The sequence below is a fragment of the Paramormyrops kingsleyae genome, chromosome 6, assembly GCF_048594095.1.
Source record: "Paramormyrops kingsleyae isolate MSU_618 chromosome 6, PKINGS_0.4, whole genome shotgun sequence".
In the NCBI taxonomy this organism is placed as follows: domain Eukaryota; kingdom Metazoa; phylum Chordata; class Actinopteri; order Osteoglossiformes; family Mormyridae; genus Paramormyrops; species Paramormyrops kingsleyae.
In genome coordinates, this window is record NC_132802.1 from 30,278,454 (window position 1) to 30,294,506 (window position 16,053).

General features: G+C 38.1%; 1 protein-coding gene across 2 annotated transcripts; it reads left to right on the top strand.

Annotated features, from left to right (window-relative positions):
* Positions 1-14,816, top strand: LOC111844695 (NACHT, LRR and PYD domains-containing protein 12). Of its 2 annotated transcripts, none has more exons than XM_023813393.2 (9): positions 1-778; positions 8,115-9,750; positions 10,058-10,222; positions 10,316-10,489; positions 10,759-10,932; positions 11,353-11,526; positions 12,404-12,577; positions 13,448-13,615; positions 14,260-14,816. In XM_023813393.2, the coding sequence occupies exons 1-9, from the start codon at positions 730-732 to the stop codon at positions 14,327-14,329; spliced, it is 2,784 nt and encodes a 927-aa protein (XP_023669161.1). In that variant the 5' UTR covers positions 1-729; the 3' UTR covers positions 14,330-14,816. The 2 variants fall into 2 exon arrangements, with proteins under 2 accessions (XP_023669161.1, XP_072569121.1); XM_072713020.1 differs by lacking the exon at positions 1-778 and adding an exon at positions 7,314-7,631.
* Positions 14,817-16,053: the final 1,237 nt, after the last annotated feature.

Sequence of the window (16,053 nt, forward strand, 5' to 3'; positions counted from 1 at the left end):
TCCATTAGAATGCGAAAATCTGCTCTGGACCACACCGCTAAGACTGGAGGCGACGGTTATATACAGCTCAGTCAGAGATCGGTTTCGCCGACTGGTTCGACGCGAAATTCAGCATAAATTGGCCAGAGCAGCGCCGACGATGGAGAATCTGTGTCCGACCATGCTTCACACACTGGCACGACTGGCAGTCACCGACTCCCACCTACAGTACCGAAAACAACATAAGTCGAGAGATTTAACGGAAACACGGTCTGGAAACGTTTGGGAAACATTCTTGCTCCCTTTGTATTTTCTTCCTCAAAATTTTGATATTTTTCAGGCTGTGGTGACAGTCCCCTTCTTAGGTAGCTGTAACGATCGAGTGCGCTGCTCGCTCTCGGGGGAGTGGGGAGCGCCTTGCGAAACTCAGCAGACTTTATTGCCAGAGACGCAAGTCTTTGGCAAATATATACGTGGTAGGCGTGTCTGAAGAAAAATTCGTCGCACTCTTTGCTTATAAAAAGTCGAACTCAAGCGTCTGAAAGACCAGTCCGGCTTCGTATATTTAGGTATCAGTAAGGAATAATGTATGTTTCATTCGAGTTATAAAACATCCTTTACTGGCACCAGAGCCCTAGCAAATGAGTTTAAAAGTGGACTAAAGGGAAATATGCAACTTCAGTAACTAACGGCTCATGTTTATAAAACCTCCGTATTTCCATTGGGATAGCAATTATCTTTTGAGCAGCAATGAGCACTACGCGCGAAGAAGCACCGAGCCCTCCCCGACCCGACAGCAGTAAGAAATGTCCTCATACTTTTTCTTTAAAGCTTTTAATATGAAGTTGTAACAGAGTAGCCTTCATATTTGTGTTTGTCAGTGACAATGGCTTGTTAACCAGTTGTTAATACGAAATTAAGACCATCTGGATGTCTATGAGATTAAGTATAGGTCATTACATTTGCATTCAACAAATTTCCAGAAATGTTTTTGCATCAGCATTTTTTATTGTATTTAAAATTTGGCTTGTGCGTTGCACGTCCCACCTCTTCCGGAAGTCTCCCCCTGGCACAAAAGAGTGGGGAGTGTTGCTGGCGTATACGCGATTTCCAACGCGGTTCCAGTAAACCACGTCCCTTGTGATCTCACTGGCCGGAATGATAGGCTCACATTGTGATTGGCTTGCGCCTGACGGCAGACACATGACAAAAATTGGTTATAGCGAAAAATAATATCTTGATATTTGAAGAAATCGTAATAATCCTACGAGTAACTGGTACTTGTTTTCATCCATTTTATTAACCCCTTACAAAAAAGTAGTACTATGGTATTGTCATCAAAGTAATAGCATAGTAGTACCACTATGGGAAAACCATTGTAATTTGGCCACCTGTATACCATAGTATACTACATAGTGACTTAATATACAATTTGACTTAAGTTAAAATTCAGTCGTAATCCATTATATTTTTTGCATTGTACCATGGTAATAACCAGCAGGGGCGTTGCTAGAGATTTTGGGCCCCATGAAAGCATATCATATTAGGCCCCCCAGTCCAAACCAATCCAGTTATTTTCCTAATTTTTTAGGGCCCCTGTCACTCAGGGGCCCTTGGAATCGTCCTAGCTTTCCTCCCCCTTACGGCGCCCCTGATAACCAGAGTTGGGTAATTCAGGTCCAGTGAGTAAAAGTCCAGACCAAGATTTTGTTTCAACCAACCAGTTGAGTGTTTCAATGGCAAAAACTGAAGGAAACATTTTTATCAAAACACATGCTGTGTCATTATTTGAAATGGCGAAAATAAAATACAACATCATAATTACTGATTTCTATAAGCGGCTTAGGTGAAATTCTCAGATTTCATCACCAAATCCAGGAAAATTGAAATTATCGCAGTCCAGTGTTTACAATACAGTTATGTTTTTGTCCGGGATCTTTATTATATGTGCTTCTTGGCAGTAGCATGAGTACTAAATACCATAGTACCATTACAGGTTGTACATAAATACTATGGGGCATAACCGAATACCATGGTATCAGAACAAAGTACCATAGTAGAAAATTAAATACTGCTCAAATACTAGGAACATATAGCGTATGAATATGACCATGCCATAAATGTAACAGGTGCAAAACAGAAAAATGCCAAAAGTACAATCCAGTACAACCATACTGGACATGATAATACCATGATTATGTTTTTGTAAGGGACAGAAGCAAACCCAGGGCAATTAATGAATGTCAACACTATTAAGCCTATTAACCGAAATTACTGATAGTCAATTCTGCGTCTCGCTCAGAAGTTGAGCTCCAATTTGAAATCCAGTTGACGTTGAGCTCCGATTGTAAGAAGTCTGCTTTTTTTTTTACAGTGAAATACACATGTATGTGTACTACTTGTGCGTAAACCAGTTTATATAGTACCAGTCAAAAGTTTGGACACTTCGGCTTTTAATGCATTTGTGTTTATTTTAGTAATGTTATTCACCTTATAGTAAAATGCTACAAGGCAATGAAGTGAAATTAACAAATATTGCAACGACCAAGAGAAATGATAAACTAAGGAGCTTCCACAAGTTCCGGGCAAGACTTGGCTACCTTGCTCTTACTTTTCAATCAAACTCGGCCCAAACCAGCTCTTTAGCATTCAGGTCGGGGAATTGTGGGGACCAGATCATCTGTCTGTGACCTCGAAAAAGACACTTGCATTATTGACCATACCGTAAAAGATTTCCAGTGAGCTATGGTCGATAATAAAAGTTACAACTCATAAGAAAATATTCTGAGTAGCCATTTTTTGCTATGTGCAGTGTAGAAATAACTTGGATGGATTTTTTAAATATAAACAATATTCACAAGCCGAATTTCATCAAAATCAGAAATGGTAATACAAAAAATGTATTGAAAATTTGTTGAATTTAAATGGATTGACCCTGCTATTTGTAAAAGGGATTTCTATTTCTAAGAAACATCTGATCTCTAGAAGGTATATGTAACTCAAATCATCAAAATCAAAATTTCATCAAAATGAAAAATTATGTTCCCAAGACCATTTGTTGAATTAAAATGAAATGTTCTGTAAATGAATAGAATTTTTTTGTATAAGCTCTCTTGCCTGGTGTGTCATCAACAGTATCACATGGATCAAGTATTCTTATTAACATACAGACATTTTATTTAATCTGTTAGTTAGTCCAGTACAGGCATGCATAGGCAGGTATTCCCCACAAAACTGTTATAGTCTTTATAACGCATGTACGTATATGAAGTGACCTTTAACAATCTCAATGCATATTGTAAATTACTGTGTGACATTTTTAAAAAGTAAAATTGAATTTAGGGTGCGGAGAGTAATAGACAATATGCTGAGTCATCCACACCCTCCCGCATGGCATGGGTGTGCTAAAGCTGAAGCAAGATCAGGAAATTGCAACAGACCTGGACAATGAGCCAGTCAGCGAGGCAAATGTGCCAAAAGCATATGCATTAACTCTTTGCTATAACTATTTTACATTGTATTTCACCAAACTAGCTTTTAAAAATAAACCTTATTGTAATTTCAGCTGTCAGTAGTAGCAATGGTACTAAAAGTTCAAGTACCCCAATGTCACCAAGAAACATTGCTGCAAGATAAACACGGCCTTCCTTGGAATATATTCAAGGGCGCGGCACAGCTGGGTGGGTGGGGCTGCAACGGAATAATGGGCAGGGGGAATCGGAAGACAAAAAATTAAAGGCTTTCACTGACTTCTTTCCACTGAGTGCAGAAAATAGATGCACCATATTCAATTACAATTCGGCTAAAGTAAGGTCAGAGGTAAAAGGTAAAAGGCCGTTATAGTTTTGTAACTTGTGCTCCTACATATAATTTAACAAAAACAGCAAAAAGAAAAATGTAATAAAAGTAATGGTGAAATATCTAAGATAAAAAAAAGCCTAATATTAGTTTGCGTATTAATACTCCTCATGTGATCTTTTCCAGACTAGACCGACATTTAGTTTACGTATGTTAAAATGATACAGAGAAAACATCTGTTATCTTTTTCTAAATTTTGAAGTATGTAATACAGTATATGTGCAAAGCCCTAAACAACAGTGTAGTTTCATATTGTGGGGAACTTAATTTAAAAACAAAGGTCTGTTTATTGTGGGCATGAGTGACTAATAAACAATATGTCGAGCCCACCTGTATTTTGACTAATGCCGGGGCATGATCTGGAAATTTCAACAGACCTGGACAATGAGCCAGCTGAGTGGCCTAAATAACTGGCAGCAAGGAAAATGTGCCAAAGCTTCTGCCACATAATGGGAGGGTATATGTTCCCCCTGGTTTCTATGCCTAGGCCTTAAGTATTACACCAACAGTACATTAAGTTAGTGCACGTTACTGGAAATCAGGGGTGTAACAGTAGCTCCCCCATAGTACAGTACGTGTCTCAGTTGTTGGACAACCGTATTTAAGAAGAAAATAAAAACATATCACCCTTTAATTAAACAAGAAGCTCTTTATTTTTCTATATAACAACTGTTCATTCAGAAAAATGGCAGCATGACTAACTAGGCCTAGTTTATCTCCACTGTATGAAATCAAGAACCCGTACAGGCAATATTAAATTTAAAAATAGTAAAACGTTTTTTGAAGAAAACTTTTGAAATACAAAATCTCAATATATAGAAAAATAATTTTATTTGACAAGAACATATACAAAGTTAGTTAGTTAGTAATATCACTGTTAAAAAGTAACCACAGGCAATTGCAACAATCAATATTACAAACAATCAGTAAATAATCAATATTACAAACTCCACAACCCAAGAGAGCACAGAGTGTTTTTGATGCAGTAGACCCACATAAGGTACATATTGTGTTGAGTGGTCCAGTCATTTTAATAAAGGAGATGACCGCTCTTAAAATGAAATACTGTCTTTATTAAAAGCCATTATCGGTTTAATACTAGCTTAAGCACAGACAAGAAAACAGTTTACATGACAGACACTTTATTTGCACGCATTCCATGACAAACGGTACACAGTTATGTTAACTGTAAATGTCATCAATATACAAATACGTATTAATTTATACCATTTACAGACAAGCACAGCATGGTACACAGTGTGCCGGTTGTCAGTGGGTGTAATCATCGCTCACATAATGTCGTATTGCTGAAACGTCGTCGATTTATGTTAGATTTTAGATCTAGGTCTAGGTCTTATGTTAGATAATCGATTATAATCATCTATCTCCGTTGGCCAGGAGATGAATGATTTATGCTATCTGCTGTTGTAATGACATTTAAATTCTAGCCCTAGAAAATAAGATGACACCAGTTTTTTGATGTTATTTTTTGTGAAAAAACAAAGTTGTATATTTGGGCCAATACATATAGGAAAATGACCAGCGTATTGTAATAACGCACTTAACGCAGTTTATTCACTGATAAAAATAAAAATTCAGAAGCTGTATGGATCAAACTGATGTTAGATGCTAAAGATTCAAATGGCCTAATTGTCGGGGTTTGTTATAGGGCACCTAATGTAGCTGTAGAGGAAAGCAGAATATTATATGATGATATCAGGATTATGAGTAATAAAAATGATGTGGTGGTTATGGGTGATTTTAATTTACCTGGGATACAGTGGGACACAGTCTCTGGCTCTTCTGTAAATGAACTTGAGATGGTGGAATTAGTACAGGATTGTTTTTTTACTCAGTTTGTTAATACTCCTACCAGGGGAGAAGCCCTTCTTGATCTTGTTTTTTGTAATAACCAGGATAGGATTGGAAAATTAGAGGTTTTAGACCCATTGTACGGTAGTGATCATAACATGGTTAAATTCGAGGTTAATTTTAGTGTCCAAAGAGCAAAGTCTAAATTAAAAGTATACAATGTTAGGAAGGCTAACTTTAATGGTATGAGACGGAAATTAGAAACTGTAAACTGGACAGAGTTAAATAGCAAAACAGTAGAAGAGGCATGGGAATTTTTCAAAAGCACATTGTTGCAAGTTCAAGAGGACTTCATACCTGTTTCCAGCAAAACTAAATCTAGGAAACGACAACCAAGGTGGTTTACTAAGGAAATTAAGAATAAAGTCAGGAGGAAAAGGGCTCTGTTCCACAACTGGAAAAGAACTAATGATTTCAAAATCAAGCAGGAGTATCTAAGTCTACAGGCAGAGTTAAAAAATGATATTAGGCTATCAAAGAGGGATGTAGAAAGAAAAATTGCATTGGAGGCTAAGCATGACAGTAAAGGTTTCTTCCAATATTTTAACTCCAAGAGAGCACTAAAAGCTGAAATCACTAATTTACAGGATAGTAAGGGCCTTATAATTGATAACGAAATTGATATGGTAAATGAGTTTAATGATTATTTTTCAAGGGTGTTCACAATAGAGAACACAAGTAACTTACCACCAATTAATACGAATACAGCATCGTCTATGACCAATATATGTATAACAGGTTGATGTGATACTAAGCCTAGCTAAACTCAAAATAAATAAATCACAGGGGCCTGATGGCATCTTACCTTTAGTCTTGAAAGAGATGAGGGATATTATTAGCCAACCTTTGACTTTAATATTCCAGAAATCGTTATCTGCGGGTGTGGTACCATCAGATTGGAAGCATGCTAATATAACACCCATATTCAAAAAAGGGGATAGAAGTAATCCGGCAAACTATAGGCCAATCAGTTTAACTAGCATTACTGGAAAAATAATGGAAGCTATAATTCAAGTGAAAATGGTAGATTACCTAGATGCAAATAACATTATAAAGGATAGCCAACATGGATTTAGGAGAGGTAGATCCTGCTTAACGAATCTGCTTGAGTTCTTTGAGGAAGCTACAAGTGAAATTGATCACAAAAAGGCCTATGATGTGATTTACTTAGATTTCCAGAAAGCCTTTGATGTTGTCCCCCACAAACGGCTCTTGTTAAAGCTTAAAGCTGCAGGAATTTTAGGAACTGTGGCAGCTTGGATCAAAAACTGGCTAACTGATAGGAAGCAGCGAGTAGTTATTAGAGGCACTATGTCACAGTGGGCCTCCGTTTATAGTGGGGTACCGCAGGGTTCAATTTTAGGACCACTATTGTTCCTAATTTACATTAATGATATTGACACGAATACATACAGTAAACTGGTTAAATTTGCAGACGACACTAAGGTGGGCGGGGTAGCAGATACTAATCTAGCAGCAGAGAGGCTCCAACGGGATCTGGATTTAATTAGCGAATGGGCTGATACTTGGCAGATGAAATTTAACACAGATAAATGTAAGGTAATCCATGCAGGGAGCAGAAATATACAGTACAGATATTTTATGGGTTCCACTGAAATAAAGGTAGCTGATTACGAGAAAGATCTCGGTATGTATGTTGATGCTTCCATGTCCCACTCTCGCCAATGTGGGGAAGCAATAAAAAAGGCGAACAGAATGTTGGGTTATATCTCTAGATGTGTGGAGTTTAAGTCAAGGGAGGTGATGTTACACTTATATAATTCCTTGGTAAGACCCCACCTAGAATACTGTGTGCAGGTTTGGTCACCATACCTCAAGAAGGACATTGCTGCCTTAGAAAAGGTGCAACGAAGAGCTACGAGAATGATTCCTGGTCTTAGAGGAATGTCTTACGAGGAGAGGTTAGCGGAACTGAATCTGTTCAGCCTTGAGCAAAGGAGACTAAGGGGGGATATGATTCAGGTCTATAAGATTCTAACGGGTCTGGATGCCGTTCAGCCAAATGACTATTTCAATATTAGTCTAAATACTAGAACTCGTGGCCATAAGTGGAAATTAGCGGGAGAACATTTTAAAACAAATTTGAGGAAGCACTTCTTTACACAGCGTGTAGTCAGAGTATGGAATAGTCTTCCTGCTATTGTAGTGGAAGCTAAAACCATGGGTTCCTTTAAATCAGAGCTAGATAAGATTTTAACAACTCTGAGCTATTAGCTAAGTTCTCCCCAAACGAGCTTGATGGGCCGAATGGCCTCCTCTCGTTTGTAAATTTCTTATGTTCTTATGTTCTTACTTCACATGCATATTGTCCCATCGGGATGAACTGCCATTACACTCATAGTGGCAATGTTAATACTGTACTCACTGCTTTTCATCTTTTACAGACTTAAACGCATTGCATAAAGAAGTCATGATGACTTACTGCTTTGAATCGAGACACCAGTCTGCCCTGTGCGGTCAGTCCCCAGAAGAGGTGGTCCTTACTAATCAGTATATACCTTTAAGTATTGCTGAAAATATGGAGATGGAAGGTGATGGAACCAGAAGTCCCAACACTCTTGAAGATACATTGAGGACAGTGTTATTACGAAACCGTGATCAGGCTAGGGTGGTCATGATGCTTGGTCCAGCTGGAGTAGGAAAGACGACCACTATGCAGAAGATGTTACTTGACTGGGCAGGGAGGGAAGAGCTTGAAGAGTTTGATTTTATTTTCCCATTTGCTTTCAGGGATCTAACTCTGTTAGAGCAGGAGATGTCTCTGGAAGATTTCATACTAGTGCAACATGGGCATTTTACCTCTGAGTCACTGGCTGTGATTTTGCAGAGTCCCCAGTCTCTGCTGTTTATGTTTGATGGCCTGGAACAATACCAGTACAGACTGGAATCCACTTCTCATTCTGCTCTGTGCACGAAACCAAACCAGTCTGCTCCTGTCTCTGTGCTGATTACCAGCCTGGTACAAGGGGAATTACTAAAGGGAGCTTCCATACTAATAACAGCTAGATCAACAGCAAGTCTCAGTTTTTTATCTGACATTGAGTGTAATCATGTGCAGATCTTGGGATTCTCTCCTCCTCAGAGAAAAGCCTATTTTGACCAGGTGTTCACTGACCCTAAAAATGCAGAACAGGCATTTCAGTATACGGAGCAGAAGATGGGCTTTTATGGTCTTTGTGGTAACCCCGTTTTTTGTTGGATCATGTGCTTCTTGCTTAAGGAAACATTGGAAACTGGAGATGATCTTCCCGAAACACTGACCCAGGTTTATGTCCAGACTTCTGCCAGCATATTCCGTGCTCACAACTTGGAGGAAGGCAGAGCCAGAGACCTGGTATTAGGCCTCGGCAAAATGGCCACCTACAGCCTAGGTAATAGCCAGCTCCTTTCCCAGAAGGACTTAGCTGACTCTGGACTTCAGCAGTTCTTAATGTCCCCCCTCCTGTCTGCTTTCTTGTTTTTGTATGGGGATCCTGCATCAGACAACTGCATGTTCTCATTCATATCGCCTATAGTGCAGGAATTTCTTATTGCTCTGTTGTATTATTTGGACATTACTTGGTCGGGAGGGGAGAGTGTAGAGGTGTTGCTGGGTAAACTCGAGGGGAGCGTGAAGTTCCTAGACGTTTTTCTGTCTGGCCTTTCTGATGCTGCGCAAAGGAAACCTTTGGAAGGCATTGTTGGGGAATTCAGCAAAGATCGCACAGAAGGTCTGAGAGAATGGCTTAAAAACACCACTGTGCAATCATTACAGTTTCTCTCCTACAAGAGACCACTGAGTTATTACCGACTGCTTCATCAAAGTCAAAACCCAGCACTGGTAAAGGAAATCAGTGATTCTCAGGCAGCCGGACTCGGCAGATATTACTCTGAGTTGTCTGCCTGGGACTCTGCTGCCTTGAATTATGTTGTCATGTGCTGTGGGGGACGAGACGAATTGCATCTACACAGCAGCCTCAATATAACGGGGGAAATGACTCTGCACTTGATACCTGCATTTCGATTATCACGCAAGCTGGCGTAAGTAATTCATACCAAATGCTAAGAAAAAAATAATTTTTATATTGTATTATGTTTTTGGGAAAAAACAACTTGTTCAAACAAAGTAGCATGCATAAAATTGGATGATTAGTTCAGTTTTACAACCGCAAAACATTTTATTTGCATAGTAAAAATGTCTTATGCAGTTAGTTCCATAGTTTAGTGAGGCCTGAAATTTTTGTGAAAACTGATATATTTTTTATTAATCACAAAATTAAGTAATTGTTTTATTGCTCTTTCAGATATATAAATGCCAAGTTGTTATAACCTCACCCCACTTTTGCAGACTATTACAATGTACCCTGAGTACTGCCTCCTATGTCCACCTGGCTTCAGTCATTCATAAAGGAAGAACTGTAGAGCTGGACCTCTCATATAACAGAGCAATGGGGGACTCAGGAGCCAAAGCACTGTTTGAGGGCCTCAGAGACTGCAGCCTCCAGATACTCAGGTGGGTGGAAGTATTGCAAATGTGACTCTTTGTTTATAAATATCGGTCTCCTTCTGACACCGAGTCACTCCTCGCTCTCCCTCGTAACTGCAGATTGCCAGTTTGTGGGCTGCGTGCGGCTTGTTGTGAGGACCTAGCCTCAGTCCTGGCTCTGCCCTCAACGCAGTTGCATGTGCTGGACTTGAGGTCTAATGAGCTACAGGATGAAGGACTCATCCAGCTGTGCAGAGGACTGAGGAGTCCACACTGTAAACTGCAGGAGCTCAGGTAGCACCATCTGCTGCATTCTGTACCTCTATTGTTCTTTATATAAACAAACTTTCAGCCAATGTTTAAATAAATGAATGTTATAAACATTTGTGTTGTTACTATTTTTCGTGCTCTTTCAAAATTTATAATTGTAATTTTTCATGGGAGCAGTTTGTTAAAATGCAAAAGCATTGGAAACCGTATATAATAAAGCATCAAAACAGTACTAAGCATATTAAACCTATTCCCTGGACAACACTGTGTGCATTTTGTCTGTTGTTTTGTAGGTTGCAAGACAGTGGTCTCACTCATTTGTCCATGGAAGTCCTTTCCCAAGCTATCAGTGATGATAGCTCCACTTTGGCAACTCTTGTCTTGGATGGTAATGAAGTATCCGACTTGGGCATGGACTGGCTGACACGTGCGTTGAGGAGTTCCAAGACCAGCCTGCAGCATTTGTCGTATGCATTGAAAATGCTTTTTTTCTCATTACATATTTTAGTGAGAGAAAAGACGTGATAAGTGTAAGCAAAGGAATGCTGTTGTGATTGGTTGTCTGTATCCTTTATGCCTAGAGTCCCATTTGGGTCACTACTGTCCAGCCTCTATTGTCAAAAAAAGGATTCTCTAAAACAACAGCTATTGAAAATTATAGTGTTTCTAGGATTTGTTTGTAAAATATCTATAGTATAAGAGCAGACAAATTAAGTAAACTAGCTAACATAACTGAATGGTGCACATGGACCATTGTACTTCTCCAGTGATGTTTCTGATTTATTCTATATAGTTATGAACCAAATTTAGCAATTGTGGTGATGCATGAATGTTGTAAACACACATAATGTATCTGTATATCTCACAAGAATGACATCTTTGGCTAGGGCCTTTGACTGTAATCTGACCGACGCATGCTGTGAGGGATTGGCTGTTGCACTGCTATCTGAAGGTTGCTCACTCACTGAGTTGGACCTATCGCTGAATGACCTTGGGGACTCTGGAGTACTTCAGCTGTGTGAACCCCTAAAATTCCAAGGCTGCTCCCTAGAAAAACTCCGGTAGGTTGGTGACTTAGAGTAGAATGCTCAGCTAAGAGAGATGTTGCCCTCTAGTGGTGTGCTAAGGAATACCATTTTAATACATTTCTCTACTGAATAGGACAGTGTTTCTCAAACCAGTCCTCTTGGACCCCCAGACAGTCCAAATTTTTGCCCTCTACGAGTTGCCTGGGAGTTTGGAGGGAGCAAAGACGTGGACCATCTGAGGGTCTCCAATGACTTGTTTGAGAAACATTGGTACAGGAAACATGGATGTGGTAATAAGAATGCTTTAATCATATTCATTTTTAATTCTCATGATGTGTTTAGTGTATGTTAACTTTGAATGTAGGGCTGGACAATAATTCGATATCAATATATATCGCGATATAATTTTTTTCAATAACAGTGATATGATTTTTAAACACATTTCTGATATTTCGATATACATATATACTGTATCATATAATATACAGTATATGAATAATTTAGTAAATTTTAGTTTAAATGGAAATATATTATTGTTAATAAGCTGAGTCTGAGAGTTTTATTTATTTGATAGTTTATTTCACATTTCTTGTTTGTAAAGGCTAAATACAAATAAAAAGTGAACCTTATTTTTTTTGTACTGTTTTTATTTAAAAAAAAATTATATAATTTTAATAGGAGGAGCCTGGAGGTATTATAGACTTCCATTGTGTGTGTCCTCGGCAGTTTTTTCCTGAGGCTTTTTAATATTGTCCATATCGATATCGGAATTATATCGTATCGACCAAAATTAAGAAATATATTGTGATATAATTTTTTGCCATATCGTCCAGTCCTATTTGAATGGAAACTAAACTTGCAGTAAACATGTTTTGTGTGATGGAAACAGTGGCACGCTGCTCTCTTTCAGGTTGGTAAATTGTCAGTTGAGTGAGGCGACCTTCAGGGAGCTTGGCGCGGTTTTGCGTAGTGGGAACTCCAGGCTAACAGCATTGGATGTGGGTCTGAACAAGGTGGGAAATACTGGAGCTAAATACCTGTGGCAGGCCCTGGCAGACAACCACTGCCAGCTAGAGCACCTTGAGTAAGTACTTCTGCACTTGGACAAGTAAGAACTGATGTGTCGCACATACATGAATGTGTGTGTACATTTTAATATAAAATACAGTGGAAACTGCTTATAGTGATCACATCTGTCTGGGTGAAACTGATCACTATAAGCTGATGATCTTTATAACCGATTTTTTTTCTTCATGTCTCAGGCAGATTACCATCTAATTGAGATTTGTTTGATTATCACATGAATATGGGGAATTAAAACGGACAGCGTTGCTATTTACTTGATTATATTGACGATTTCAAAATACAGTACAGCTGTTTCAAATGCTTTTCAAATTATAGTACTGTACAAGTTAAATTACTGAACTTTGTTTAATTCAAATACGCTATAATACAGTACTATACATAAATATTCAGTTCAATTCAATTTTATTTACACAGCACGTTTTCACAACGTTACATTGTCTCAAAGTGCTTAATGTAATTTCGCTGCTGCATCTCAGTGCTTCATTTTCAATGGTTTATCATAAGCTTTGATGAGTCTATATTTGTCATTCAGAGAAAATTACTTTCTTTTTCCTGTCATGTTTTCTGTGCATGCAGCATTAGCCTCAGGTAGCTAGCCAGAAGCATACAGGTTACTGCAAGGCAAAGTAGGGCAAACAAAGTAAAGTAAAATAGGAAAAAAAAACTATTACCGCAGTTTTAATTTTTTCCATATGTTGTCATGTTTAAAAAGACCCTAAATGAACACTGTAAGCGGTTACTACAAGCGAAATATTTAAACAGTATTTGTACAGGAATGATCACTATAACCATGATCACTATGAGCGGTTTCCACTGTATTTTAGTCCTTATTCCAAATTTCATGGTACTCTTTTTTTTTTCCTATCAGCATGGAGATGATTAACCTGACAGATGGCTCTCTGGAGGACATTTCTGCTGCCCTCAAAGCAAACACCTCACTGAAGACGCTAGTTCTAAAGAACAACATCTTGACTGATGCTTCAGTTCCATCTCTTGTCCAGCTGATTAACGACAGTAGGACCATCCAGAAGATAAAGTGAGCACTAATGAAGTAGTTTTGGCTAGTAAATGAAAGATGAATATGTGGGTCTGATGCTAAAGTTTATATGTTAAAATGTCCTGTATTTGCACCATATATAGTTAGATAGGTACAGTAGGTAGATACTTAATTAACCCTGAAGGAAATTTAGTGTAACGATTTCAGCCTTAGCAGAGCTTACTACAAACTCTTGGATGAGCCCCACTGTCAGACTGGCAGTTAGTGAGCAAATCCTGATTACAGAATTCTTATATGAGATGGATATTGCAGCTTTAATTTGAATGAACAAATGCTAGAACCACTACAATTACAAAAGATTTATGTAATGAAATACCACTAATATAATCTGATAACTGTTACTTTCAAGTTCCCACAGAGCTTGAGAGAAAAATTGGCGCTATAAAGTTGCGTGCAGGTGTTGCATGCAAGTTTCAATGGTCCACATACTCTTATCCTTATCATGGCTCTAGAAACATACAGTATGGTTGCATTAATTTGTTTTGTTGCACTGTATTTCATAGTATTATTCATAACTATATTTTACTGCTTTTTTGATCATGAGTAATTCTCAATGGCAGGGCAAGAAGGACTGTGGTTAGTTCTGAAGTGTGACTGTTCTGTCCCCTGTTTCCCTTTCTTAGTCTCCAGTACAATGACTTCACTGAAGATGTCTTTGAAATCTTTGAGACCTGCGGAAGAGTCAAATATTGAGAGGAAGATAAATACTTAAAGGTTAACAAAACGAGTCTGGGAAAAGCTGTCATAAGATTTTAGGTTTGCTTAAAAGAATGTCTCTGCATTTCTTTTGCTTGCAGTTTTATTGCTTCCATTTCACATTGATTAGACACTCCAAATAATAAACATCTCACATTGTACAATAAGAAGTGAAATTTTGACCTTTGTCGAAGCTGCTTTAATCACAGGGCTATTTTGTATTCTGTATGGGAAAACTTATACAGAAAAAAATAAAATGTTCATAAACTATTCTAATAATGTGAATAAATTCAAAAGATTATCATAAGACACTCAAAGCATATCTGCCTAGCTGTCTATAGCTATCTATAAAGTTCAATTTTTGAGATGTCTTCAAAATACAAAGGTAAAAAAAACAAGACTGATCTTCTGTATTCATATTATAGTGATTTTGTGTGGAAATAGCAAGTTGTAATTGCATATATAAAGTATGATTCTAGCCAGCTATATGACCTGTGATTTGAATTTCGCTTTAAAATACAAAGGTAATGAGCTCCTGTACTCACATCTTGTAGAAACAGCTAATTGTAAATAATACACATTGTGTATAGCAACACTATGAAAATGCTCTGGTGTGACTAGTCTGTCTCGATTTGGCCAGTAGAAGGACTCTGGGGACAACATTGGACTTAAACATTCCAATCCACCTGACCATTAGATATTGATCTAATTATTTGTTATTCCCCACACCTGTGTCTGGGGAATTGGTTGAACTCACAACTAAAGTGGGAGAACATATGTAATGAGTAATACACATATCCGGTGTAATAATAGATTAATATCATGTAAATTGCTCTTAATTTTATAAAAAGCCCTTCTGTCTCCTAATGAACTCACATAAACATGCTGGAAAACAGGTTACTTTCAACTTAAAAAAGGTTTAGAAACAACAAGAATCATTAGACATAACTAAGTAACATGGCTAAAGAGCAACTAATTGGGAGTAGCCCTCTGGTATAACTGTGGATGGACCAAAAAAGATGATCAAAACAAGATCAATTATGGATATTGGCAATGGATATTACCACACATAGAGGCAATTCCATAATGCAAAACATGCTGAGGTTTATTGGACATTTTTAATGTCTGCTGATGCTTTTTTGGTTGCTTTATATTGTGTTCTTTACTCCGAATTCCTTAGAGAACACGAGCTACTTGATGCATGCTACATGTGGACTTTTAGAGAGTTTGCTGTCATGTCACGATTTGCTACTAATACTACTATTTCAAAAAAACACGTTTCTTAGAATATCAGGCCTGGCGGCACTTATGGTGATCTAGTCATGTGAGTCTGTACCATACCTGTCAAGTTTTGGATTTGAAAATAAGGGAAATTTTCCGGCACCCATCGCGAGCCATCCCACCACCCCAACCAAGCTCCAGTATCCCTTACATTTTAAGACAGGTGTACAAGAAATCTAAAATAACCACTTGTCATTTACATTTTATTTTCATTACATATTTTCTTTTAATTTCTCATGTTCACTCGTGTGGCTCTCTGGCATTCACTAATGATTTATACAGATTTGTTGCAGACTTTGTATCCTTGTTGAAGTCGTCACAGAAGGTGAAAGTAACGTTGTTTTTGGCACACAGCATTGCCATTTTAACCTCTGCATTTATGACCTGGTTAATGTTGTAAATGACCTGCAGGCTACTGCAGGTGGCAGTTCTCGCGAGGC

Bases quoted from the DNA above. Each gene is read 5' to 3' on its own strand.
- LOC111844695 (XM_023813393.2), top strand. From the start codon at position 730: ATGAGCACTACGCGCGAAGAAGCACCGAGCCCTCCCCGACCCGACAGC. The intron at 779-8,114 runs GTAAGAAATGTC...CATCTTTTACAG, and splicing joins CCCTCCCCGACCCGACAGCA to ACTTAAACGCATTGCATAAA. The intron at 10,223-10,315 runs GTGGGTGGAAGT...TCGTAACTGCAG, and splicing joins TGCAGCCTCCAGATACTCAG to ATTGCCAGTTTGTGGGCTGC.